Source organism: Stenella coeruleoalba (assembly GCF_951394435.1).
Source record: "Stenella coeruleoalba genome assembly, chromosome: 2".
Classification (NCBI taxonomy): Eukaryota; Metazoa; Chordata; class Mammalia; order Artiodactyla; family Delphinidae; genus Stenella; species Stenella coeruleoalba.
In genome coordinates, this window is record NC_137147.1 from 36,012,772 (window position 1) to 36,038,409 (window position 25,638).

The 25,638-nt window shown below is 44.7% G+C and overlaps 1 protein-coding gene across 9 annotated transcripts; it reads left to right on the forward strand.

The window, feature by feature from the left end:
- The first annotated feature begins 2,471 nt into the window (after nt 1–2,471).
- On the forward strand, nt 2,472–24,866 carry MAX (MYC associated factor X). 9 transcript variants are annotated; one of them, XR_013827165.1, is made up of 6 exons: nt 2,472–2,743; nt 3,473–3,499; nt 10,787–10,894; nt 23,171–23,294; nt 23,775–23,875; nt 24,544–24,658. XR_013827165.1 is itself a non-coding variant. In XM_079913638.1 (5 exons), the coding sequence occupies exons 1-5, from the start codon at nt 2,708–2,710 to the stop codon at nt 24,729–24,731; spliced, it is 489 nt and encodes a 162-aa protein (XP_079769764.1). In that variant the 5' UTR covers nt 2,472–2,707; the 3' UTR covers nt 24,732–24,866. The 9 variants fall into 9 exon arrangements, 8 of the variants coding, with proteins under 8 accessions (XP_079769764.1, XP_079769770.1, XP_079769766.1 ...); XM_079913638.1 differs by lacking the exon at nt 23,775–23,875 and having other exon boundaries at nt 10,787–10,893; nt 23,164–23,294; nt 24,544–24,866; XM_079913644.1 differs by lacking the exons at nt 23,775–23,875; nt 24,544–24,658 and adding an exon at nt 23,557–23,764.
- The last annotated feature ends 772 nt before the right edge of the window (nt 24,867–25,638 follow it).

Below are 25,638 nucleotides of genomic sequence, written 5' to 3' on the forward strand. Positions count from 1 at the left end.
AAACTTATTAGGGTTTTCTAGTTATCTTTTAGTTATTATTTCTACTTTAATTGCATTAGGCCCAAGAACATGCTAAGATCACAGTCCTTTGAATTTGTTAATATTTGCTTTATGGCTCAAAGCATGGTGAGTTTTTGTCAATGTTCCATGAGTGCTTGAAAAGAACATACTCTACCATTGGGTGCTCATTAACTGGATTGACAGGTCTTCATATTTTATCAATTACTAAGAAAAGATGTGTTAAAATCACCTGTCTCTCCACCTGGAAAGCCTTTCCTCCTCACCTCTCCTACTTGCCCAGTCTTCCGTCCAACAACTGGGGACTCATGGTGACCAAAATCTGACCCAATCTCGGCAGATCCAGTCCTTCCCCTCGTGGAGCTGACAGTCTAAGAAGATTTACCTGGTCACCAACACCTCCCCTCCTCACCTCAGACCTAGAAATAATTCTCCCTCCTCTGAGCTCTTACGTCATTCACTGCCTGTGTAGCTAATTTAACACTCAGTCTGTCTTCGTTGCAATTATTTGTGTTCATAATTTACTCCAGCTTTTATACTCCACATGAGCAAAGAGTTTCCTATTTTCTATATAACTGCTTCATTAAAATTATTGACAAACCACAAAATTCACTCTTGTAAAGTGTACAGTTCAGTGGAAGACTATCTTATTTATCTTGGCACCCTCTGTAGCAGGGGTCCTCCATCTTGGTTGCACATTGGAATCACCTGTAGAGCTTTAAAAAAAAAAATACTGCTACCTGGTTCTCACCCCCAGAGGTTCTGACTTAACTGGTTTGGGGTGTGGCCTGGGCATCAGAATTTGTAAAAGCCCCCAGAGGGATTTTAACTTGTAGCCTGGGTTGCCTTCTAGTGCTTTGCACATAACTGCCACTCAGTAATTGCTGTAATCATGAATTAGCCCTAGGTACCAGCTAATTAACTCATTCAAGAACTACCTTCCCTGTCTCCCTTCTAGCCCAGCAGCTCCTATAATGATTTGCTTATGTCTCTCTCCCCCACTTAGTGTAAAAGGAAGACTGAGACAAAAGCATTTAGAAAAGATAAGTTTACTTGCAAAGACGTGCTGACTTCAGTAGGACTGGACCACTGAATAAGAAATACCACAGATATTTAAAGGAAAAATGTAAAGATTACCATGTTTACATTTATCTCTTCAGCATAGACAGTATGCTCACATGGGAAGATATGTCACAAATGACATATTCCCAAATTTCTGTATTCAAAAGTCAGGGATAAAATAGTTTTCATTAGGGAATCAGTAACTGATGGGAAAAACTCAAGATTTCATTCATTCTAGACAGCAGATTTAAAAAAGTAGTTCGGATACTTTGTCTTAGGGTTGAAAGTGTCTTATTATTAGTAGTATTCTTCCTCCTGTGGGACTTGATGTACACTCTTAAAATGGCAGCAGGGCAGTCTCACTTTTGTTTCCACAACCGTGAGCTTCATGAAGACAGGGTCCGTTCCAGTCTTAGATATTATGGCATTCCCGTGCTGGCACATGTTGGACGTTCAATATATATTAGTGAAATGGATACGATCACACCTCGTGCCACAGTACTTAAATAAGATTTTAACTGGATAGGGAGCTGCACCAGTTTTCCATTTTGATACTTTTCACAATTCTTAATTATGGTGCTCTGAACTGGGGCACTCCTCAAACTGCTTAGGCTACAACAAATTCAGAAGGAGCTTTTATTTCCACGTAAACGATTGTTGAGGGGCGGTTGTCTGTGAATGGACGACCCTCACGTGAGTAACAAGATGGTCACTCCCGGATGAATGGAAGACACGATTCTCGTGGCTGGAGTGATCCCTCAGCGAGGCCGGTCATCTTGCCTATCCTGTAATACCATTTAACACCTACTATTGACACCTCCCCATAGCCAGATCCCAGAGGTCCGCGTGGGCATCCGGAGCCGCGCCCCCAAGTTCGCCGCAGCAGCATCCCCCCAGCAGGGGCGTTACGCCCCAGGGCGCAAGGCAGAGCGACTCACACATCTAGAAGACAGAGTAAAACCAGTCGCACCAAGGAGAGGCAGCGTTATTTAGGCAGGCGGCTACTCCTCCAGAGCTTCCACCCTGTCCCCTGGGCCCGGCGCCCGGCGCTCAGCCTGTGCCCGGCTCCAAGAGCCCCAGCTCCCTCCACGTGTCCTGTCTTCCCAGCAGCCACCTCTGCTGCCTCGAGAGGAAAATCTCCTGACAACTCGCGGTCTGCGGACTACGACTCCCAGCAGGCACCGCGCCGCTTCTCTCTCCGCCCCCCTCCACGGGGCACGCAGGCGCTCTGGGCTCCGTCAACAAGCCGGGCTGGCGACGACTGTTTACAGTTCCTTATGGGATTTGTAGTTTTTCTGGAGCTAGCTGGGTTGTCAGTCAAAGGGACAAGAACTACAAGTCTCGGCGGCCCCAGCGTGACGAGCCTGGTCACGTGGGAGGGGGCCGACCGGGCGTGCGTGCCGCCGTTGATCCGGTGCTGCAGTGAGGAGGTGGTTCTCGCCCGTGTTGTGTGTGTGTGTGCGTGCGTGTGTGTGTGTGAGTGTGTGTGTGTGAGTGAGTGAGAGAGCGAGTGAGTGAGTGTGTGTGTGGGGGGACTCGGCTTGTTGTTGTCGGTGACTTCCCCCTCCCCTCCACCCCTCCCCCTTCCCCGCCGCCGCTGCAGTGGCCGCTCCCTGGGCCGTAGGAAATGAGCGATAACGATGACATCGAGGTGGAGAGCGACGTGAGTCCTGGGGCTTCTTCCTTCCCTTGCGGGTTGTCAGGCGGGGACAGCGGCCGGGGTTCTCAGCAGGGCGACGGCGGTAGGGGGCCGGGCAGCCGCCGCCTCCTTCCCCTTCCTCACCCTGGGCCGGGACCGCCTCCGTCGCGCTCCCGGCTCGCTCTCCTCCGGGCTCTTGGCCGGAGCGGCCTTCTAGGACTGGAGGTGGGGAGGAGACACGCGGCCTCTGGGACCCCCACCTCCCCCGGTGGAGGAAGGTGCTGCGGCCTCCCGTTCCCACCCTATCCAGTTCAGGATCCGGGGGACAGGGACGGGGTGCGCCCGGGATCCCATTGTCCGGATCCTGGGGAAGGGCACCGCGCTTAGGACCTGCTCCCTCGGCCCGCGACCCCCTCCTCCCGTGACCCGCGGTGGATCCTGGCTGGTGAAGGAGGGCGGAGAGGGCTTGGGAGTGCCCAGACGCCCTGAGCTGGGTGCGAGGAGAGGAGACAGTGCTCTGGACCCCCTCCCTCTGTCCCGGGTCGGATGCCGGAAGGAGGGGCGGCGCTCGGGACCCCCCTGCCCCGCTACCGGATCCCGCTAGGGGGGATGGGGGCGTGGGATGCGGAGGGGGGGTAGGGCTGACTCCCCACCCGCCGCTTCCTCTGCCGCCGGCATTTTCTTTCTTATTATTGAATGTGAAGTGTAAAAATAACTTCTATATTTTCTATTTTTTTTTCTCTCTTATTCCAGGAAGAGCAACCGAGGTTTCAATCAGCGGTACGTCTCCTACTCTCCGTTTCATTTTCATTTCCGTTCAATTCTAGTCCTTTTTGGGGTCAGAGAGAAAAAGAGATCGTTCTGTTACTTTTAATATTGTAGTAAACTCTCCTGTTATCGCTAAGGTGAGGTGGGGCCTTGTTCTGGGGTTCTAGGTGGGGGCGGCGGGCTTGCGAACCTCATAATTCTAGGTTCTCAGGTGGTGAGGTTCAGTGACTGTAGGTGAGTGAGAATTTGTATGCAATGAAATGAATCCTTCTGTAGGTTTCCACTGGGGGCTCTAGCTGTCACTATAGAAGTGGGAAATGAGAAACACATCATGTTGAAGTAAATTGTAGTATTATTTCAGGGAAAAGTGGCCAGCTTTACTTAGGAACAAGTAGGTTCTAAACCATATCTGCATAGTTGTGTGAAGTTGAAGGCACATGCAGTAATCACCTTTAACCAAAAGTCACGTGACTGCTGTAGACCTATGGAATCTAGCACAACCTGGTATTATTCTAATGCAGAAATTGGAAATGTAGAGGGGCCAAAGGTTGAATGTGAACGTGTCACATTCAGCTGCTTATTGTGGTCTGACTATTTGAGTTGAAGGAGCAGTATAAAGACAAAAAGAACTGTTGAAGAAAAGTGGCACTGTAGAGAGAGGTTTGCTAAGAGGTGATGGTTGAGACCATACCGTGTTGTCAGTAATTTCTCAGAGTTTGGATATTAATGTTCTCAGTGGATGGTTCTGTGGATTAAGATAGACACAAGTCTCATGTCCTTGGAGTCTGAGATAGTACTATGGGTGTTCCATGAATAGATTAGAGGGAGAAAAAGGAATAGAGACAAAATAAATCAGAATCAGAGGAGAAGAGAAATGAGTAAACCATAGCATCTAACATTTGACAGATGGGAGCAGTAGGAAGTGTGGGTCCAAAATTTAGATGTCTCTAGGGGGCCCAGGCAGTGAGATAGTCAGGAATAGAGAGCAGAGGTGAGGACTAGGGTACTAGAGAGCACATGCCTCTTCTGAAAAGGCAGCCACTAAAGTCCAGTGGGTTGCTGTTATGTGGGAATGAGGGCTTAGTGTTGTCTTATCTTCCTATTTTAAAAGAAAGATTACAAATCCAGACTTTGATGTTATTTTTCTGATTTTTAAAATAATGTATGAGACAATCAAGTTGATTAGGGGCTTGTTACAATTTGCCAGATGCCACTTTGAGACCTCTGGTCTAATAATTTCATTATCACAGGATAAAAGCAAGCCCTCTTAATTGTACCTGCTTTTCATTAGAGCACAGATTCTAAGGTTGTCAAAGGAATTAGGCATTTAGAAAAACTTTACTTATGGAAAGCTGATATTTCCATAAAATCCAAGAATGCAGTTGTTCCAGGGGTTTTAAAATTATCCCTGGGTACTAGTCACTAAAAAAGAATTTGTTTTATTTTTCCTTGAAGTATTTCCTTGAAGACAATACCTTGAATATTTGAAGTATTGTCAGATACTTAATATTTATACATACGTTTGAAAATTAAATTCCTTTTTTTCAGTTACTATTATCCTTAATAATGTAAACATGGAATTTCATGTTTGGAACACAGTCTATTTAAAACATTTTTTTCCTCCAAGTCTCCGGTTGTAAAATCTGCCCTAGGGCTTGATCAGGATTGGAGGGTAGGGATTGTTTAGGCTTCCTTTGAAGAATCATTATTTAAATTGGAATTATATTGGCTTTCCAGTGAGATAAGAATTTTCTTTGTGAAATTTTGGCTTCCAGTTCTTGAGCGCTTTCTGCTTTTCAGAATGCTCGTCCACATGGCTGTTGATGTAAATCGTTTTATTAAATTATGAAAATGTCCCCACTCTCCTAGAGTGCTCATCTCATTGTCTGGTATGGAGGCTTTCAGTTCGCTGTTAAGGTACTTAGGATTTTTCCCTTTGATTTTGGAGGGTGGGCACAGGGAGTGGTTCTGACCCTTTGTTTTTAATTTGACACATCTACTTGCTGAGACATTTAAATATTATCTGTTACAAGATAATCATAATGGCGTAGAGAGAAGAAGCAATAGACAAATTTCATAGCATATCAAGCAATTATTGTGAACACGTAGGGTAAAAAGGATTTTTTTTTCTGTGTGACTATGTTTATTTCCTGACATTTAGTATAGATAAATATATATATTTTTTAATTTGGGGGAAACTGTTCTTAAGCTTTGCCTTCGTTCAGAAAAGGGTGTGGACTGTGAACAACCAAATATTTAGAACTGCAAAAGAACTTTTAAAAAGTTATTTTGAAACGGTCCTGTGGGTCCTAATATAAAAAAAGGTATTCATTCATGTTTTATAATGTCACTACAATAGCTACAGCCTTACTACATAAGAAATGTAGGATACTCAGCAATAACAGAGTTAGGAAGTGAGGCTAACAGTAACAGAAAGTGAAACTGATTTGACGAGTATTTTTTTCTGTTGCCTCAGTGTGAACAGAAAACAACTTCTCCGGTGACCAGTAAGCTTTGTTAAAGGAAGTAATCCCAAACAATAATTTATATTATTAAATTCAATATGTCTCAGAATCCCACTGATATTATTTTATTTTTATTATTTTTTTGGAGGGAAAAAGTTGCATTTCAAAGACAGTTTTCTGGGGCAGGTATATTTCATGCAAGGTGATCTTTGTTTTATTTCTGCTTGAGATTTTTTTTTTTTTTTTTAAAGAATGAACGTATACAAGAAACGTAGGGTTAGTGTGTTAGTCGGAAGCCTAAGACCTTTTTCAGCTTATCCTTCATGACAGCTGCATGTGTTTCAGTTACAGTATATCTTTGGGGGGGGTTAGAAACAGATTTGTACAATTCTGTTTCTGGACCTTTCTGGTATGAAATATTTCTAACTTCTCAGAGCTCTTTGTTTCTTTAGAAATTGCAATGTATTCAGAAGGGAATGAGCTTGGTCATCTTTGAGATCAGAATTTACTCAGGAAACTACTGTCTTTTACCCGGAATTAGTTGCATGGCAGAAGTGCTACATGATACATGTACTTTGTGTCTGCTTAGAGTGTTGACAGTGATGTGGATGCCAGGTTTGGTTCCTAAAAATACCTGTTGAAGGGTGTTCTTATATTTAAAAGTCTTTTTTCAAGATTCCAGTAATGGTAAAATAGTTGATCAAGGAAAATGGGTATAGTATGATGGCATATTTGGATGATAGCGTTCCCAAGTTTTTTTAGGCACCAAGTGATTTTTTTGAATAGCCTGGAAAACACATGTGTGTATTGGATTTTAAAAATGTATACCAGGCAGTCGGCTTCAAACGGGAGAGGTGTTGGGAAGTTGCAATTTGTATCTCCTATTCAGTTTTTATTTATCCTATTTGCTTCCCATCAGAAGTAGTAAATAGATCTTTTCTGATGAGAATTTTGAGCCTGTGTATTTCCAGTGTTAGTGTTTAATAAGAGTAGCTTATTAAGTAATCGTAAGCAACACTATCTTCTTTCTAAAATATAGCCTTTAAATTTCTTAAAGGCAGTAAATGTTTACTGGGCAACTCTAATTCCACATATGGTGGGAATTTTCTATATTGGAATTGAGAAGATTCCCCTTACAGATGGGGTTAGGTGTCACGTGACCTGCAAGAGAGGGCATTGCTCTGGAGAACCTTGGTCATACTTGAATAATGGATCATTCATTTCCCCTTGTGATTTGCCTACCTAGAACTTGCAGGAAATAATGCTGCTGACTGATGTAATGCCTTTAAGGAAGACGTATTCTCTATGCAGTAAGTTGGAAGGAAATAATTTAAAGAGATTTCTTCAGTTTTGAACAGCCCTCCTTAGCTTGAATGACCTACTGCCAGTTTAGCAACTTCTTGGCTAAGAAAATAACATTTGCCTTCAATATTTAACAACACTTAAGATAACATGTGCTTGTTAGTGTCAGAGATGGACAAATTGTAGGTGAAGATTTTTATTCTGGCTGCCAGTATGGAAAGTTTGGTGGAAATAATACTGAGAGGCTGAATAAAAACCTTGGCAGAGATGTCAAAGCTGGAATCGATTTGGTGTCGGAGTTCCTGTTGAGCATCTGTGGGCCACTCTTAAGATCACACGGCTCTTTAGTATTTCTGTTAGCCTAGGATGCCCTGAAGGAAGGGTTGTCTGCTGGAAACTGCAAATCCAGCGTACTTAAAGAGTGACAGCATCCAGCCACTGCTCCTGTAGGATGTATAGGGGAGGTATTTGTGGGCCTGCTGTTCAGCCCAAGAATGTTTCTGTTGTCTCCTAGAATTTGTTTGGTATCACCCGTTTTCATTATCAAACATCTTTCTCAGTATAGCTGAGAGAAAGCTGACTCATCTGAGTTGAGCTTTATTTGTTCAAGACACAGCAATTGTTTGGCCCTTCCCCACCTGTTGTTTTTTTTTTTTTTAAGCTAGTTTTGAGTTTGTGGGAGGATCTCAGGTGCCTTACACTGGGAGTCTTCAAATCTTGTCCCTTTCAAAAAGGGTTGCCAGCAAGCAAAGATAGTTAACAAAGCAGTGATAAGCCTGGCAACTGGCCCTCCATTTGGATGAGTTGCGGGGGAAGGGAATTCATCCGGCTGGACGTTTGGAAATGTTTCCCAAACAGAATTCTCAGTCTTGTGTAAAGGTTTTTCATACGTGTAAAGGTCTTTCAAGCCACTAGAGGTATTATTTAGTTCAGAGTTGCCTGGAATTAGGCATGTTAGTTCTGCATGTTTTTAACTTGCTCTTTCAAATGAGGCTGGAGAAGAAGAAAAATGCATCATTGCCATTGTCTCTGAGAGCTTCAAAATGGACTCTGGTTAAGTGTAGCAGCTTGGGGATGGACATGGCAGCAGGGAATGGTCTAAGATTCCACTCTTCTGCTGGTTAAATTGGGCCTGGAACCACCACAGAAATTCCATCCACTGCTTTGAGAACAACAGTCCCCAGCCCAGGCTTTCTACCAGGCAGTGGACTGCTGCCTTTCCTTGTTGAGCCAACTTCTCAAACTTGGCTGGCTTCCCAGATGAGAAGCCAAGATTTCTGCTGATGGTCCACAGCCAAGTTCACTTACAATCCTCTAACCGAAGACTTGTCCATTTGAGTCCTTTCAGGGCTCAGTGAATGGGAAGGGGGTAGTGCATTGTGGGGATGATTTTGGTGTTAGATTATACTTAGCTCCACCCTTCTAGTGCAGGCGTGAGTGAAACCAAGTCCAACTTGATTCTAGCCATTTGAGATTTGCAGGGCTCTCCCAGAAAGAAAACAGACAATTAGAATTTTATTTGTATCAACAAGAGGGATTGTGGGTAACTGGTGTCACTGCTTCTGTGCACAGCTCTTAAGCTGGGAGGAGGGCCAGGAATCAGGGTGATTTAGTAGACAGGAGTATCTTGGGCTGCTGCTGGATACCAAAGCTGGGCGATTATTTTGCATGTAAATAAACCATCCTAGGGAGTGTGTAGCAAACACAGGAGAGACAGATAGGTGCCAAATGCCATCTCTCAGCCCTCTAAGTCTTTAGTCTAAGACCCAGCCAACTTACCTATGTATCAACAGATGACTAGAGGGAATGGTAAGTTAGAAAAGGACTAGATACTTAAATATGTTTAATTTTTTCAGGCTCTTCATACTGCTGATAGAAGGAACCTGCACTTTTCCTGCTCTAATGCTGTATGATACCTTCCTCTAGCCTCAGGTTATCTGATCATTCCCTCAGTTTCCCTGTAAATTCCACATATCCCTGGAGTTCGGCAGACACACATTTTTACAGAGAATCCAGGCGTAAGATTAGGAGAGCTTTAGAAGTGTTCCAGGCATCTGCCCTGAAAATGAGTGCTATGCCGTGGAGAATCATGGCTGTGATGGGAACCATGTTTCCAGTTCAGCAGAGCTATAGGTGAGGTGTTGTGCTCGAGAGACCAGGAAGTGACTAAAATTACCACAGCTGCTCACAGCCTCTTCCTCTGTAATGACTCAGACTTTTAGGATTAGATACTAGAATTTCAAGTCCTTTCATTCCTATAACTCTTGTCTCTATAGACTTTTGTCCGAACATCTTGTCTAGTATAAAGATTCGTTTGAGGCATTCTTGTGCTAAGCCAAGTTATTTACTCCTGTTGCTTCATTTTTAAAATTCCTGGTGCTGTGTCTGGGTAGATTAAAGCTACCTGAGCTTCCTCTGTACAGACTTCCTCTTTAGGTTAGCCCAGTGCAACCTTGTGTATTGGGGGTAAATTCTTAGAGTATAGTATTTCCCATAATTCCCAGAGTGCAGATGTGAAGTTCTTGCTTTAGGTTAAGTGAGCGTTTGTGCTTCATTGGAGGGACCACCCCTTTAATGGGGACCTGCCGAAACTCTCTTGCAGTGTTCTCCAGCACTGTCACTTCCACCTGAAGCCAGTGTATTTTGCCACTGATTACTTGGCATCCCTGTCCCTCTCCAGCTGATTGTTCTTTGTGATTCTAAGCAGGACAGGATAAGGAGTTTGGTCTGTGGGTATTTAGATACCGCCAATGACCGCCACAGGTGCCTGAGGAGGTGTATTGAGAATATGTGAGTGTCAGAGGTTTACTGTCTGAGAGCCGCCTTTCTGGCAGCCTGTGTGAGGGAAGCCCTTGGCTGAATATCACCTTAGATGCACTTTAAAAAGTAGGAGCTCAGAATGCAGTTGGCGTCTATATCAGCTCTGTCATAATGATTGCAGATTCATGCATCTGGGTTTTCTAGAGGTTTTAGTTTCTATTGTATGATTTGGCAAGAAGGTCTTAAAACTAGTACCTCTTAGCGAGCTGGAGACCAGAGCGGACTCATGGTGATGGTTTCACATGGAAAGAAACAGTGCACCACTGACCTAACTCCTTTTCTGGGTACCCACCGTGGGGAATCTCTTACAGTGGGGGTGATCACATCTTATGAAGGGGCCCACTGCAGCTTTTCCCTGGTCACCTCCCAGCCATGGACTGGCGGCTGTTGTGTCACATAAGTAAGTTGTGGGAGAAAACTGATGCTGCAGGAGAGCCACACTTTGTCCCCATGAATAACTTTTATTTTACTTATGCATGAACTGGATGCATCGAGCTACTTTGGATGTTCCTGTCGAAAGCCTTGCTCACCCCTTTCTCCCCCTTTAGCAGAGCCTAATTCTGGAGACTCCTAACTGCCCACCTCGACAAATCCTTCCCAGTCCAGTCACCTGGGACAGCGCTGACAGCATATACTTCCAGGCTGTACCCACTCACCTGTACCAAGCAGAAGGACTGACATCACTAACGTGCTCTTTCTCCCATTCTTCCAGGCTGACAAACGGGCTCATCATAATGCACTGGAACGAAAACGTAGGGACCACATCAAAGACAGCTTTCACAGTTTGCGGGACTCGGTCCCATCACTCCAAGGAGAGAAGGTGAGTTTATTGAGAAAGCTGATTAGCTTAGCCACCACTAACTTGGAACTCACTGTGGGGCTTAGCAGGGCATTCACCATTCTGGAAAGAAATGGAGTCAGCGATATTTGGATGACATGGTTTCCTTAATCTTTGATTCTTCAGAGAGTCATCACACACCTTACCTACTGTAGTTCATCCTTAGCAAACGATGTCAGATGTAATGGAGCTGCTTGTTAAGACATCAGTAGGAGCTCTCTTTTAAAATTAGTATTATGTATAATAAATTACTCATTCAAGAAATTATAACTATACAGTGTAATGTAGAGAGTAGCATATAGTCGTTTGGGATAATGCTAAGGATTCCAGAGGTCAGTGATTCTCTGGACCTCCATGAGAATTCTTTTTATATGGTTCGAAGTGAGTACTTATTTTAAATGAAACTTCCCAGGAATGTATGTGAACCAATCTGGACACCAGTGATCTCCCAGTCCAACAGTTATTATTTCAAAGGCATATAAAGAGCATTTTTAATGTGGGACTTGAGTAAAGAGACGTGTTCATACGAAATGGAAGAAAAAATAACTACTCTTCTTCCACCATCCCCCTACCCCACTGGTGGCCTTCCAGAAACTGTTTCCCCTGGAGAGGTAGGCACCAGCTGTTTCTACATTTGCAAAACAAAGTCCGAAGCTTTGAGTAAAAAGTCTGTGGGTTAGGGTCACTCCTTGGAATTTGGAGAAAATATGTGTTTGCACAGTTCGTTCCATCCTTGACACACAATATAACTGGCTGCTCTCTGCAGCTATTCAGTGTATAAGTGGGAAACTTGGAAGAAGACCTGTGTGTTTTTGGTTTTTGGTTCAATAATGCAGTGTTAAAGAAGCAACCAAAAAAAAAGCAACCGTTTTAAGAAAAATTGTTGCTTTCAGGTGGGCTTTGAATGGCTTTCCAGATTTAGCTCTGTGGTAGGAGTCCTGGTTTTGTTTGGTTATCCGGAATTAAACTTGGGACCATTATGGTTTCATTTTATTTATACTGCCAGTCTGGTAAGCCACTTGCTTTATATGTTATCTAAGGTGTGGCTGTGTGGCTATAAAGGATGGGGTAGGTCTGACCTTTATGCAAAACATAAAATAGGCCATGTAAGTACCTAGCATTGCAAAACCAGAATTTGCCCTAGGTTAGGCCTACTTAGTGTGCACTTGGCTTAATGGCCTTGGACCAACGTGCTTACCTGGAATAACAACATTCCTGGGTACAACACTGTTAAGCACCACGGGAAATCTTTATGATGGGGGGAGAGGCTCACGCTTTTAGTCAGAGTACACATGTACAAAGGATTATCTCTTGTGTTTGTCTGAACTATTGACAGTAGGTGCTTATTCATATGCCATGGTATCAATTAAAATGGCTTTGGTGAAGTAAATGGACAAGAGCTACCTTTTTCTAAGTCTCACATCTAATCAGGAGTGGCGCCAGGGCAGCGTATCCCAAGAAATGGCCTGTGAATCACCCCCATCAGAATCACTACTGAATCTGTCTTTCTGGAGGCAGGCCTAGAGATCTGTATTTATAACCTGCAGTCAGGTGATTCTTAGGCTTTCTTAAGTTCAAGAACACTTTGGGAGAGGTCAGTCTTAAGAGCTCAACTATACCTTTTTCTTTATCCAGTCTATTTTACATTGTCATAACATTCTTCCTTAAGTCCTTAAAATCACATTACCCTAACTCCTGTTGTCTCCTTTCTTCAAGGAAGATGACAGTTTGAATTTGGTAACCTTACAAACCAAACAGTTGTCATTCTTTGTGGCCTATTCGTTTGTTCACTTACTCCATTCAGCAGATACTTACTGGGGGTCTGCTACATACTAGTCATTGTCCTAGATATTAGGAGTACGGCAGTGAACAAAGTAGACAAAAGCAGAAGCTCTTAGTGTGGTGAGGAAAAGATAGAAAATGAACTAATAAATATGTATATATAGTATGTCAGATAAGTGCTATGGAGAAAAACAGGGAAGGAAGGGTTGCAGTTTTCATTAGGGCAGACAAAAAAACACACTGGCAAGGCAACATCTGAGCAAAGACTTGAAGGAAGTGAAGGAAAGAACCATGCATCTATCTGGTGATTAGCATTCCAGGCCAGGGAAGGCGAGTGGAATAGTCCAGGGGCAGGAACCTGGGAGCATTCCTGGGCCTTTCAAGGAGACAGAGGCCAGAGTGGCTGGAGCAGAGTGAGTGAAGGGACCATAGCAGGAGATGAGGTCAGAGAAGTAGCACGACTAGGGGAAAGGAGTGGTCGAGGGGCCAGGTTTCTTTCTAGCTGATCAAAGCCCCAGTGGAAGTTAACCAGGTGCCTTTCTGATTTCAGAATGCTTTTGTGTGTTGCAGTGCAAATGTTCATGTTGAGCATGAATAATGGAAGTAAGTGGCTGTTAGCTCTGGTTGAACCCCAACCCCTTCCCACTAAGTTCCACAGTCGTCATTATTCTCCTTCCCTGCCAACACTGTTTCACAGATGCTGCAGTGAGTCTAACAGAATACTTTGGTCTCTCAGACTTCCTAGTTCTCCCTAAATGTTGCAGTTTTTTTTAAAGTGGTATTTGAACCAAAGGGAATTGAGTAATTCTTGATTTGGATTGCAGTAATTAAGGTTCTGACATTATGTGAATAATCATGAAATGATCATTTTGCCCTGTGAGTTTTGGGGGTGCTTAGATCAGTTTCTTGAAGCGAAGGCCCCCAGTCTCCTTTGACTTGTTCACCTTTATGTTCCAGGTGACTTCTCACTTAGTATTTGGATTATCTGTCCTATGTGTTCTAATAAGCCTTTTGTTTTTTAAAGAGAAACTAATACTGATTGAATTGGATCCTAACCAAGAATGGGGTGTACTTGTACTAAAACAACAACAACAACAAAAAAAACCCCTTTAAACGTGAGACTCAAACTCTATTTATCCTTTGTTCCCTATATTTCTACTATAAAATGGTCACCTTTTGCTTAAGTAAAAAATTCAGTATTAACTAATATCTGTATTGCAATGTAAAATGAAATCTGCACACCAGTTCTCTGAGGTGAGTACTACACTATTATAATTGGACAATTACTACTGCTAGGGCTCCTGCCATCCTTCATGTATCAGAGATGAGGAAACAGGCTCAAGATCAGTCTATAGCTGGACAGGGACTAGAACTCAGGACTGCTGGTTGCCAAGTTCAATCTTTCTACCACACCGTAGGGGTAAACAATTTAAGGATATTTTAAAGAAATCTTGCTTCAATTCTTATATCTTGTCTTTATATTGGGAGCTTCCCTTGGATAGAGTCAGTAATCTTGGCAGTATGTCATACTAGGGTTGCTACTAAAATATTGTCCCCTGAAGTAACATATGTAGACAACACCAAAGTGCAGAGTTAAGGGTCACTGAAAGTTTATAAATTTGTCTGAGTCCACGTAGCTGTTCTGAGAAATAGATCATTATAGTTGGCAGTCCAGCTGGGTTTTGCCGTAGGTCACATTGTTCACAAGTAGACTCTTGAACTCTTGTTGCCTGAGCCTTTTGTTTCCCATAGTTTTTCAGCTAGACATGGAGCCCACAGGAAAGATGGAATGGCGTTAGAACCGTCAGCCAGTCAACCAGAGTGAGGGAGCAAGGGCAGGAACGACTGTGGTCCCACTTTTCAAAGGAAGACATTAGTGTTCTTGAACAGAATTATTCCTTGTTTTGAGGGTCCTTGGTTGGGTGCTAGGGAGTGTTGCCCAGTGGCTTGCTGGCACTGAGCTCACGCTGTTATGTGGGGGGCAAACGTGGTGGCGAGCCCATCAGTCTGCCTTTGCGTGGGGCTGTAATTCTGTGCCCACCCCTGGTGAGTTAGCCCCAGCACCTGCACCGGAGTGACTGTATCCAATCACAGTGTCTCCTTAGCATGGCTGACTTTAGTGAAAGAAGGTTCTGTTTCAGTAGTGCCGTATGTAGCTGAACAGTGGTGTTTAGTAAATTTTCATCTTCTAGGTCTCTTCCTAAATGCCTATTTATCATACTTAATTGCTCTCTCAGGCAGTTGTGCTCTGAATTTCTCCTTTCTGGATAGAGCTATGTTATGTTAAAAAGAGATTATAACCTAAGATGAAAATAAAGCAGAAAAGTGTTTCTTCTAGTCAGCAAGTAAGAGTTCTTATAGTCAGTGAGTCAGTCCCTTTGTTTTAGGTGAGACTATGAAGGCACTGCCTCTGCCGGCTGCTGTCACAGACTCCAGCTCGTGGTAGGTTCCCAGAAAGGAGCTGAGGAGTGAGAGTGCCAGAGGAAACGGTGGGCTTGCTCAGCTCTTTGACGAAAACCGCCACAGCCCACATGGTTGTGCTCACGTTTTTATATGTGAGCACCGCAGAGATTTAAGAGGTTTAATGCATGGTGTCTACTCTTGAGGATCTTGCTCTCTTGTTGGGGGAGAGGATTATACCTAACAATTAACAATAATAAGATAACATGCTGAGCATCAAGTAAGAGGTTAAAACACTGAGCTAATTTGTTTCATCTTCATTAAAGCCCAGTGTCCTTAACAGGTAGATGTTGAAACCAAATAGCCCCTTATACCAGGGAACATAGTAGTTCTTACTGCTGAAGGTCAGTCTCCCTGTTAAACTCACTCAGCACTGTGACCCGGGCTTATCCCAGGTGTAACTGTATACATATTTGTGTGGTTACTTGATGACTGTCTACCCGTCTTCCATACTACACTGTAGTAAGTACTGAAGGCAGGGAGAATATCTTTGGTCATATTTCTTCCCTTGGTGCCTGGCACACAGTAGGGAGCAGAGCGAGTGTTTATTGACTGAAGGAAGGAAGCCCTCTCTCCACCTGGCCTTGTTACACTGGGAGGAGCTCACTCTAGTGGACACCCTTTAAGGCAGGCAGTTCATTCAGCAGCAGTGTTTCTGCATCATATCTGGGCTGCTAAAGGGGTTGTCTTTTAAATGAAATGTAAACTACAGCCCTACCCATTTCACCTTATTACTCAACAGGGTTATTACCTGGCCAGACTCCAACTTGGGCAGTTCTTTTATTCTTAAATTTTCTACATCTTAAGTTGTTGTCCATAGTTGTCCAGGTCTCCCTTAAGCTCCAGGCTCAGCAACTGTAAATGTACTGATTCATTGAATTCTTTGTTTAACTGTATTTTTGCACTGCCAAAGCCTCCAAGGGCTTTTCAGTGCCCATCAAGGTAAGGACTGGCATTCCATGTTCTCTGAATAAGGTACCCAACTTGTCCTCCTGCTTTTTCTGCTCCTTCCCTTATTGTGAAGCAGTGTACACCCTCCTCTGTTTCCCCAGGAATGTCATCTTCAGGTTTATCTTAGTTCTTTCCTTCCACTAAGGTCTCAACTCCAGCTTCACCACCCAGATGACATTGGGGTTTCACAATGAAGAGACCCACTTACAAGGGCTCCCCAGCTCCCCATGTTTCCTGCCTTCCTGTGTTTCTCCCCAATGAGGCCTCCCCTGCCAGTCAGTCTCCACCTGCCCATTTTCAGGGGCTGTATCAAATGCCTCAGCACCCTGAGAACACTGGATTATCACTCTCCCTGACACCCCACTGGCCCTTTATGGGGCCTCTCCTGTGTCTTCCTTTTTTCTGTGACAGTTCTTATCACCTAACTGAAGGGTGCACTCCTTGAGGGCAGAAGCTTTGTCCATCCTTCTGGAAGTCTCTGCACTACAGAGTAGGGGAGGGCTCACTCCCATAGAGAAGACTAGAGAGTCGGGAAACCCACCGCTTTTCCATCTGGAGATTTGAAAGAAGAGAAATTGGTTACTGGGCCTTCCCTCCAGCATTTCTCTTTTCTTTCCCCTCTAACAAAATTGCAGAAACTTTGGAAAAATGGGAAGAAGAAAAACAGTACTTCCATTCCTCTAACACAACTACAACCTTTCCTTTATTCTAAGATTCTAAGACAAGTGCTGTCCAGTGGAATTTTAATGTGAGCCACAAATAGCAGGTAAAATTAATTTTAATAATATAGTTTATTTAACCTAATATACAGAAGTAAGTATGACTTCCATATATAATCAGTATAGTAAAGATTACTAGTGGGATATTTTATATTATTTTCTTGCGCTGTTTTGATGATCCAGTGTGTGTTTTATACTTACAGCACATCTCAATTCAGACTAGTTACATTTCTTTTTTTTAATTAATTTTTATTGGAGTATAGTTGCTTCACAATGTTGTGTTAGCTTCTACCACACAGCAAAACAAATCAGCCATACACATACATATATCCCCTCCCTTTTGGATTTCCCGCCCATTTAGGATACCACAGTGCGTTACAGACTAGTCACATTTCAGTACTTATTAGCCACCTGTGGCTGGTGGCTATTGTGCTGGACAGTGCGGTTCTCCCCATCCCACACCGCATTTTAACATGACTGAAATTGGGTGCCATCTTAAAGTGGATGTTAAACAAAGCTCGCCCCTTTTTTTCCCTCCCCCGGCAAAGGCTGCTCTTAAGTCCATGTGTTTATTGATGGAGTCTAGGAGACAAGAGAATAATGGTGTTACCAATCTGTGTATCCCCTCTGGTCTCTTCATACGCATGCTTTACATGGGTAAAGGCTATAGCTTGATGCTTTCACATAACGTGCCCTTTCCCCAAGTGATAGAGTGTTCATATTTAGCCATTAGGCATGTTTCTTTTAACCATTCAGGTTGCCTCCAGTCTTTTAACTTTATAAATAATGTAGTGATGAACATCTTGGTGCATGTGGCTGTTTCTATAAAACAGATTCCCAGAAGTTGGATTGCTGGGTCTAGTGGTAAGAACATCTGATTTTTTGCTGTATGTTGCCAAAATGCTTTCCAGGAGGATTGTTTTCATGTCTTCTTTCTTTTCTTTCTTTTTCAAGCAAATTCTAAAGATTAGTCTTTTGGTATTGTTTTGAGAGTACCAATTCTACCACCACTGGAATTTTTTTTTTTGGAGGGGGTGACTAATTTAATAGGCAAAAGGTAGTAATTAATTTTGTATTTTGTTTATTGCCTGTGAGATTAAATCCTTTTCCGCATGTTTATTTACTAGTTGCATTTCTTCTTTGAGGAAACCCTGTGCTCCCGTCCCTTGTGGTCAGAGTTTGATGGGGAAATGTCACACCTTCATTTCAGACTACCAAGGGCTCAAGATAAAAGAATACAAAGTTTGAAACATGATTTGTGTTGACCCTTAAACAAATGTCTGGCTCCCAGCTTTAAGCCCTTAATGGGGCATGATAGCTTTGCCTTCCCCTAGTAATCAAGAAAATGATCCTTTGGGCTTGGAAGGGCCAGGCACAAGAAGCCTTTGAGGGGCCACATGGCTGTGCTGGCTCTGAGCCCACAGCCTTCCAGCCTCCCTTTTTGGCATTGATGGTGGTTCCATTTTGGAATGAACTAGTTTAATACAGACCCGAATTTATTGTGCTTTGATACTTGTTTCCAGAACATGGCTTATTCAACTGAAAATGTACACCAGCTTTGCCCTAGGCCTCCCTTTACCTTACTATGCATAGAATTTTGTGCAGGTTTCAGAAAATAATGGTTTTATTTTCTTTAAAATAACAAAACATGTCAACTGGTGAGTCAGGCAGTAGTTCTTTTTTCATTCCCCAGGATGTGGCGTTTTGGTTCTTGGCAGAACCAGGGCAGCCTGGTAGGATCTGATTTTGACAGGAGGAAAAAATGATAAATACAGCAAAGGTGACTGTTTCTCAGGTCAGCATTAGGACCCTAGGGAAGAGCAACGGTGTTCCTAATGTTAACAAGCTAGTACGACTCTTCTCTTCCTCACCTCTCCCCACCTGCTTTCTAAACAACTTGGATTTTTGTCTAAACAAAGATTTACAGCTCCGGAAATGTGTGGGACTCTTGCCCTATATGAAAAATTTTGAGAACCACTACCTTAAATGGGATTTAATGACCTTGGATGTCATCCTAAATATCAGTGTTAACTACTTCAAGAATCATTTGGGACCTTTAGGTGCTAATTAGAATCAAACTCTTGGGTTTGGGGCCTCTCGTGAAATAGGTAGTTGATTCTTGCTGCAGCACACCAGGTGAGTACACTCTGTTCCCAAACAGAGTTCTGTTCAAGTGGGGGCCTCTGGAGGCTGGGGTGGCCCTTTCCTCCATCTCCTTGCTGCTCTGGGCAGGGATGCAAACAGGCCAGCAACTGCGTACGAGCAGGAGAGGTGGCACAGGAACCGCTGGGTCCCTCTGCCACGCTGGGTCTTCTCCGCTGTCCATTTCGGGTTTCCCCTTCTTAGGTAATGAAGCCAGAGCAGTGCGGGGGGCCAGCGTTTCCCCTGGCCCAGGCCCAGGTTCAGACAGTTCTTTCAAGCTAACTTGCATCTTCTGGCTTTTCTTCTGTATTTGCTTCTTCTCTGCTAGGGATCACTTTGAGTTTCACCTGCCTTTAAAAGAAAAACAGTCTTTCTTCAATGCTGCTGTTATTACACGCTACTTTTTTTCCATTTCTTATTTTTTCAGCCTCATTCTAAAAACCAGTCTTCATCTTTGCTTCAGCTTCAACTCACTCCTGCACCCATTACCTGTGTGAAGATGATTTACCTAAAATCACTCCTTCAAGGAAATCACCCTCACCAGGCTCTTCATTGACATCCTTATAGACAAATTGAGTGACTCTTTCATTGTCCTTTTCTTCCTGCTCAGACTCTCCAAATTCCATTGATCTTCTTCATTAGTTCCACAGCCTCCTCTGTGGTCCCAAAATAGGGTGTTCTGGAGGCCTGGGTTCAAATCTTGACTCACTGTTACCCACTGGTTATGTAATATCAGGCAAGTTACAGCTCTGTGCCTCAGTTTCCTCCTTTATAAAATAGGGGAAATAACACATCAGAATATTGTATGAGGGTGCCTGGCATTTAGTAAGTACTCAGCTGCTGCCATTATCATCATCATTTGTATCGCTTTGTGCAGCCGTGGCTCTGGAACGCGATTGGGCAAGGGGTCCAATGTCCTTTTGCGTGGCTCCCAGAGGGAAAGAGAAGCCTGACTGCCGCTGTGCGTTAAACTACTACCCAGAAGGCCCAATGCCTTTTCAGTGCCCTTGGCCATGGGCCATCCTGTGTCCAAACCATTAAAGAGATATGTTTCTGCTTAGAAAGGCAGAATGAGAATTGGTACCTTCTAATTGTAAAAACTAGCAGGAAAGAAATTATTCAGGTCCTTACTGGGTACCCAAAGGCAACAGTCAATCTGTGGACATGTTGACCTACCAAGTGTTATCTGCTCAGGGACACTCACACGAAGATTGCTGACTTAGCCAACTGGGCACGGTTTAGAAAACAGAAACCAAAAGCCCAGGGCCACTCCATAGTCCAGGCTGTAAAGCCCAGGGTTCTTGCTGGCTTCATGTCTGCTGTTCACAGTATAAACTCATAAAGGCAAGGGCCTGCCCACACCTTAACCCTGTGGCAGGTCACATGATCTTGCATGGTTTGTAAAACTGGAAGAGGGGATTTTAGTTGAGTCTAGCATTTTCTACCTTCAACCTTTTGCTTTTTCTTCACTGGACTAGATGCACATGTAAATTTGGGGGAATTCTGTATTTCGTACTTTAAATTTTTTCTTGTGGGACTTCTTGTTGAGTACCCTGGAGGGGGCAAAATAAAGTTAATGAACCATGCTTTTGGACTAGTAAGTGAGGGTCAGGGACACCCCAAGTGGCCTAGGTGCTTCTACTTAGGCAAGGGGCTGTGTGGAGGAAGGGCGGTGCTGATTAGCATTCTGGAGGCCTCGTGCTGGGTTTATTCCAATCTAGCCTTCTGTGGAGACCTCTTGATCCCAAGACACTGTTTTCTGAGCATCTGTGAATTTTATCTTCATCCAAAAACTGCCTTGAGGTGGAAAAACTTCCATCTCTCATGGCATCTTTCTCTTTGGTTTGTTGTGCTGTGCTTGCTTCTCCCTTTTCACTTCGTGGTTTCATGTATAAATATGTGAAGAAGAAACTGGGAGCGCTCAGGCTGCTACTCAGTGTGGTCATTTGTTAAAAATTATCTCTGAACATTTGCAAGCGCCACCAGGGAAGTCCGCAGGTGCTCTCTTGTTCAGAGATTTTGCTTTTTTCCCTTGTGCCAGATGCAAATGAGGAGTTAAATAAGGGTTAATGTTGCTTTCTGGGAACAACAGTTGAAAAAATAGACAAATATAAAGAGAGACTGGGATGTAAATATGCATAACAATTAGATCAGTGATGGAGTGCATAGAATTTGGAAGGCTGGGTGGGGTCTGAGAGAATTTCTTGTCAGATAAGGAGTAGCCACGGAGAGAAGTACTGTGTCTGCAGTCACAGAGCCCATTACAGACAGGACCTAGGAGGCACCCGTCTCCTGGATTCCTAGACTCTTCTCCCCACTCTGCCACCTATCCTACAATACTTGTTTTTAATCCCATCTCTAGCATCCAGAGAGGCAGGGTATTTTAATTAGTCCCTTCTAAATATGTGCCCACCTTTTTTTTTTTCTTTCATTTTATCACCTAGTAATTAACCCTAATAAGTCCCCTTTGGCAGAAATGGGAAACAGCTTCTGAAGCGACCTTGTAGCCAGAGTTGCAAGCCCCCGTTGGTAGGTGCTCTCATTCTTTTCTACATAAGCTGACTTACTCAACTAAAGAAATAGGCCTGGTCTTGTCCCCACCCTCATGCCCTTGCTTGTGCTATTCTCCCTGCCCAGAGCAACCCTTTCCCACAGATTCCACCTCAGTCTAACCCAGGATTCACTGGTTCAGATAGGAGCCTGTGTGTGCAGAGCCGAGGCTAATGCTTGGCACTCAGAAGGTGATCACCCCAGCCAGAAGCCATCTTTCCCATGGCCTTTCTAATCTGTACTACTCAAGTTACACTTGTTGGTACTGCCCTGTGATTTGTCTGTATATAAATACATTTATCTCCTCAACTAGATAGTAAGTTAGCTTCTGGGCAAAAGAAGCCACGACTAATACATTTTGTTTCCCCACAGTGTCTGCTCTGTGCCTTGTATGTAATTCGCACCAGATAAAAACGGTTGAATATGAACAATTTCCCTTTGAGGAAGTTGCCTTAAGGATGCTATAAGAGGAAAGCCTGGAAACTCTAGTACTTGTGAGAACTGGTGAATAAACCCAGGCCTTCCAAACCTCTCTGATACCCAGCCCTGCTGAAGTCTATGAGTTGAGATTGTCAGAATATACTACAGGTGGATTTAGTTTTGCTCGCCTGAGTGCAGCTGTTTTCTTTGCCACTTAAGAAGCTTTACTGCAGTTCAGGTGCCTGAGGTGCCTCACCACCATACTTCGGCTACTAGACTACCCTGCCTTGAGCTTCAGTTCTCTTGGCTTTGTACCATTCCACCAGTTGAGCTGGTTGGCTGCCTGGCCATGAGTAACTCTGGCCATGTTTGCAACCTGGAGGGAATCTTCCAGGTACTTTTGACCTCCAGGGGCTGAGTAACCTGACATCCATTTTATTAGCTCATTAACTTGTTCCTCTGACAGGGCAGTGCCTAGGCTACCCACAGCCATGGTAAAGGTGTGGTTGCTTCCTGAAATGGCCCAATCTCATGCCCTTCCTGTGTTGACATCAAGCTCTGACAGCTTTCACAAAATTCTCTTTAGCCAGTTACGCTGAAATCATGACAAAGCAGCATGGCTCAGTTGGAACTAGTTAACAACGGTCTGAAAGCTTGTCTGAAATCTAGGACCTTGATGAACAACATTGTACCCATTCGCATCCTGACAGCGTTGTACCCATTCCCATCCTGAGCCACCTCCAGCTGAGATCTTGATCTTGTCTTTCTGGACCAGCTGCCTGTAGCCAGGCCCTAGCAGAGAGTGAATGGCCTAAGGTCTCAGTTAAGTAGCATTTTAAAGTTTTCAGAATAGCCTGGCTGAAGACATGAAAGCAACCTAAAGAACCAAAGCGGGTGGGCAGGGTACAAGTTCAGGAGTGAGTTGGACCTGCGTTTGAATCCAGGCTCTACACTCTTTTATTTTGAATAAACCAGTAAACTTCTCTGAGCCTTGGGTTCCTGGTGGAGCTACCTCTCTCAGAGAGAGCCAGCGAGGTAAGCTATGTAAAGCAGCTGGTGCCTTGACTGGTGTAAACAAGATTCCTGATAGCACTTGCGCCGTTTCCTCAGCCTTGTGCCCCCTCACCCTCCTGCTTCCATTCCCTCATGCCGTCTTTGCTGAAGGGCATGGTTTCTTCACTGCGTGGACTAGGTCTTTATTTTGTCCCCTTTGCTTTTTCTCATATTGCAACAGGCATCCCGGGCCCAAATCCTAGACAAAGCCACAGAGTATATCCAGTATATGCGAAGGAAAAACCACACACACCAGCAAGATATTGATGACCTCAAGCGGCAGAATGCTCTTCTGGAGCAGCAAGGTGAGCAGCAGAGCTTGTGGGGCATCTGGCCCTGCTGTGCTCCAGCCAGGTCAGGGCTTCGCACCCAGGCCTGCTGAGTCAGAACCAGTTACGGAGCGTATGCTCCTGAGCAGCTGTGGCCCTGCTTCTTGGGCCTGAGTAGTCGAGTGTAGAGCCATCCTGAGGAAGGACCTGAGCCCTCGGTGAGGGAACAGTGGAGTATAGGGGTTAGACACTGGAGACTTTTTTCTGACCTGCTCTCTCTCCCCTTCTTGGGGCTCAGGTGCTCTGCTTGTCGTAGGGGTCACACCTGGCATCAGGTGTCTCAAAAGAGCTGTGAGGTCCTTGAATTGGAGTGTGCTGTGTAAGCGCCACAGAGACTCCAGGTGTTCAGGGACAGTGAGCGCTCCCCGTTGTCAACGGTAGTCCAATCAGGGCAGCCTATGGGCCAGGCCCATGCTGTTCTCCAATGCTCACATCCGCCTTTTCCTACAACCACAGGGGAAAGCGAGAGCTGATCAAGTTCTTTGTTCCTGGGGAATTCACTTCTCTTCCTCCCTCATGGAAGATGCAAGTAAAAGGAAATGCAAGTAACCACCTGGGTTAGAACACCTCAAATAAACTAAACTAAAATAAATGGGCTGACCTTCCAGGCTCAAGATGAGCTGAAACGAGGGCTGGGCAGCGGGAGGCGGCAGCGGGTTGGTCACCGGGCCGAGCAGCCTGCATGTAGGGGCCGTGTGTCGGAAAGCCCAGGTATTCTGTGTGTATTGGTGACTTGCTTCCAAGTGTCCAGCTTGTCTTTCCAAGTGGATCTTGTACATGAGAGCTAAGCCAAAACTTTTCTTTGGCTGATACATCTTCTGTCATCCTTTCCTGTTGATGTGTGGCCTTCACACCCTTGTGGAGCCTGGCATTGCCAGGCCAGCTTCGCTGTTACTGCACCACTGGGTCCCACAGGGAGCTCGTGCTCCTGTCTCTGTACTGGGCTTCCACAGCAGGACAGTGACATCACAAGCCTTCTCTTTAGGGTTGGGTGGCATTGCAGAGTGGCTGGCCACATCCACTGAGCGCTCAGCTCTGGCTGGGAAAGGCAGAGGGAAATGAAGTATGCAGGTGGAACAGCCACCAGAAGGGAGTTACTTATGAGCCACCCTGAGCCTCGGGGGCCAGCAAGCCCTTCGGAAGAACAGGCTGGACCCTGACCTGAGACTTGGTTACTCCCCCAGTCTCCAGAAGGCTATAACCCGCTCGCTTGGTTGCCTTTCAGTCCGTGCACTGGAGAAGGCGAGGTCGAGTGCCCAACTGCAGACCAACTACCCCTCCTCAGACAACAGCCTCTACACCAACGCCAAGGGCAGCACCATCTCTGCCTTCGATGGGGGCTCAGACTCCAGCTCGGAGTCGGAGCCCGAAGAGCCCCAAAGCAGGAAGAAGCTCCGGATGGAGGCCAGCTAAGCTCCACGGGGCAGGCCAGCAATAAAAACTGTCTGTCTCCTCCATCGTCTTATCCTCTTTTCAGTTCATCTTTAAAACCCTCAGAACCATTTAAGAGACTTTTTTTCTCCTCCTTTTTTTTTTTTTTTAATTTTATTTTTACGTAGAAGCTCTTGGACAACAGCTCTCGTTCTCCTTCCCCATTTCCACTATTTTTTTTTTTAACGTTTCCCTTCAGGGATTCCCTGTCCCCACCAGGAATATTCAAACCAAAACACCCCAACTTGGCAGCTTTTTCTGTGGAGGACAGACGGCCGGCCAGACCTCTGAGCACATGGTGTCCTGACCACCCACCAGCTCCTCCAGCCCTGCCGGGCGCATGTGCCCCGGGGACTCCTGCCCCTCCCAGGCCTCTCCTCCCGGGCCACCCTCACCTCTGTTTGATAGACTTTGTGAATCTGTGGACTGCTCTACTTTAAGAAGATGACCAGTTTGGAGTAATCAGAATTATTCCCCCTTCTTTTTAAGGATTTTTTTTTTTCCCTAAAAGGCTATTTATCGCTCCTGTTGAAAGGCCAGAGATCCTTGAAGAAGTTTGTGGTATAAAAGGAAGTGGGGACAGATTTGCAGCGCAGAGTCTTTGGCCTGTTTCACTCCTGCTTCTCTCAGCCAGCCTTAGGGAGGGCCGCGTGACACTCGTGTGGTTTGTTGGGGGACAGCAGCAGTGAGGCGGTAGCCACCAGGGGGTGGGAGGGGGTGGGACGAGGAGGGAGGGTAGGGTGGGGTAGAGGTTTTGTATTGAGGGCCAGTGATGATGTTTTGATATTTATTTCCTGCTACTGAAATTTGAATCTGAGTGAATTGTCCCTATTTCTGATGATGTCAGTATTGCAAAACGACAGATTCATAAAGTAATGATCAAATCTTC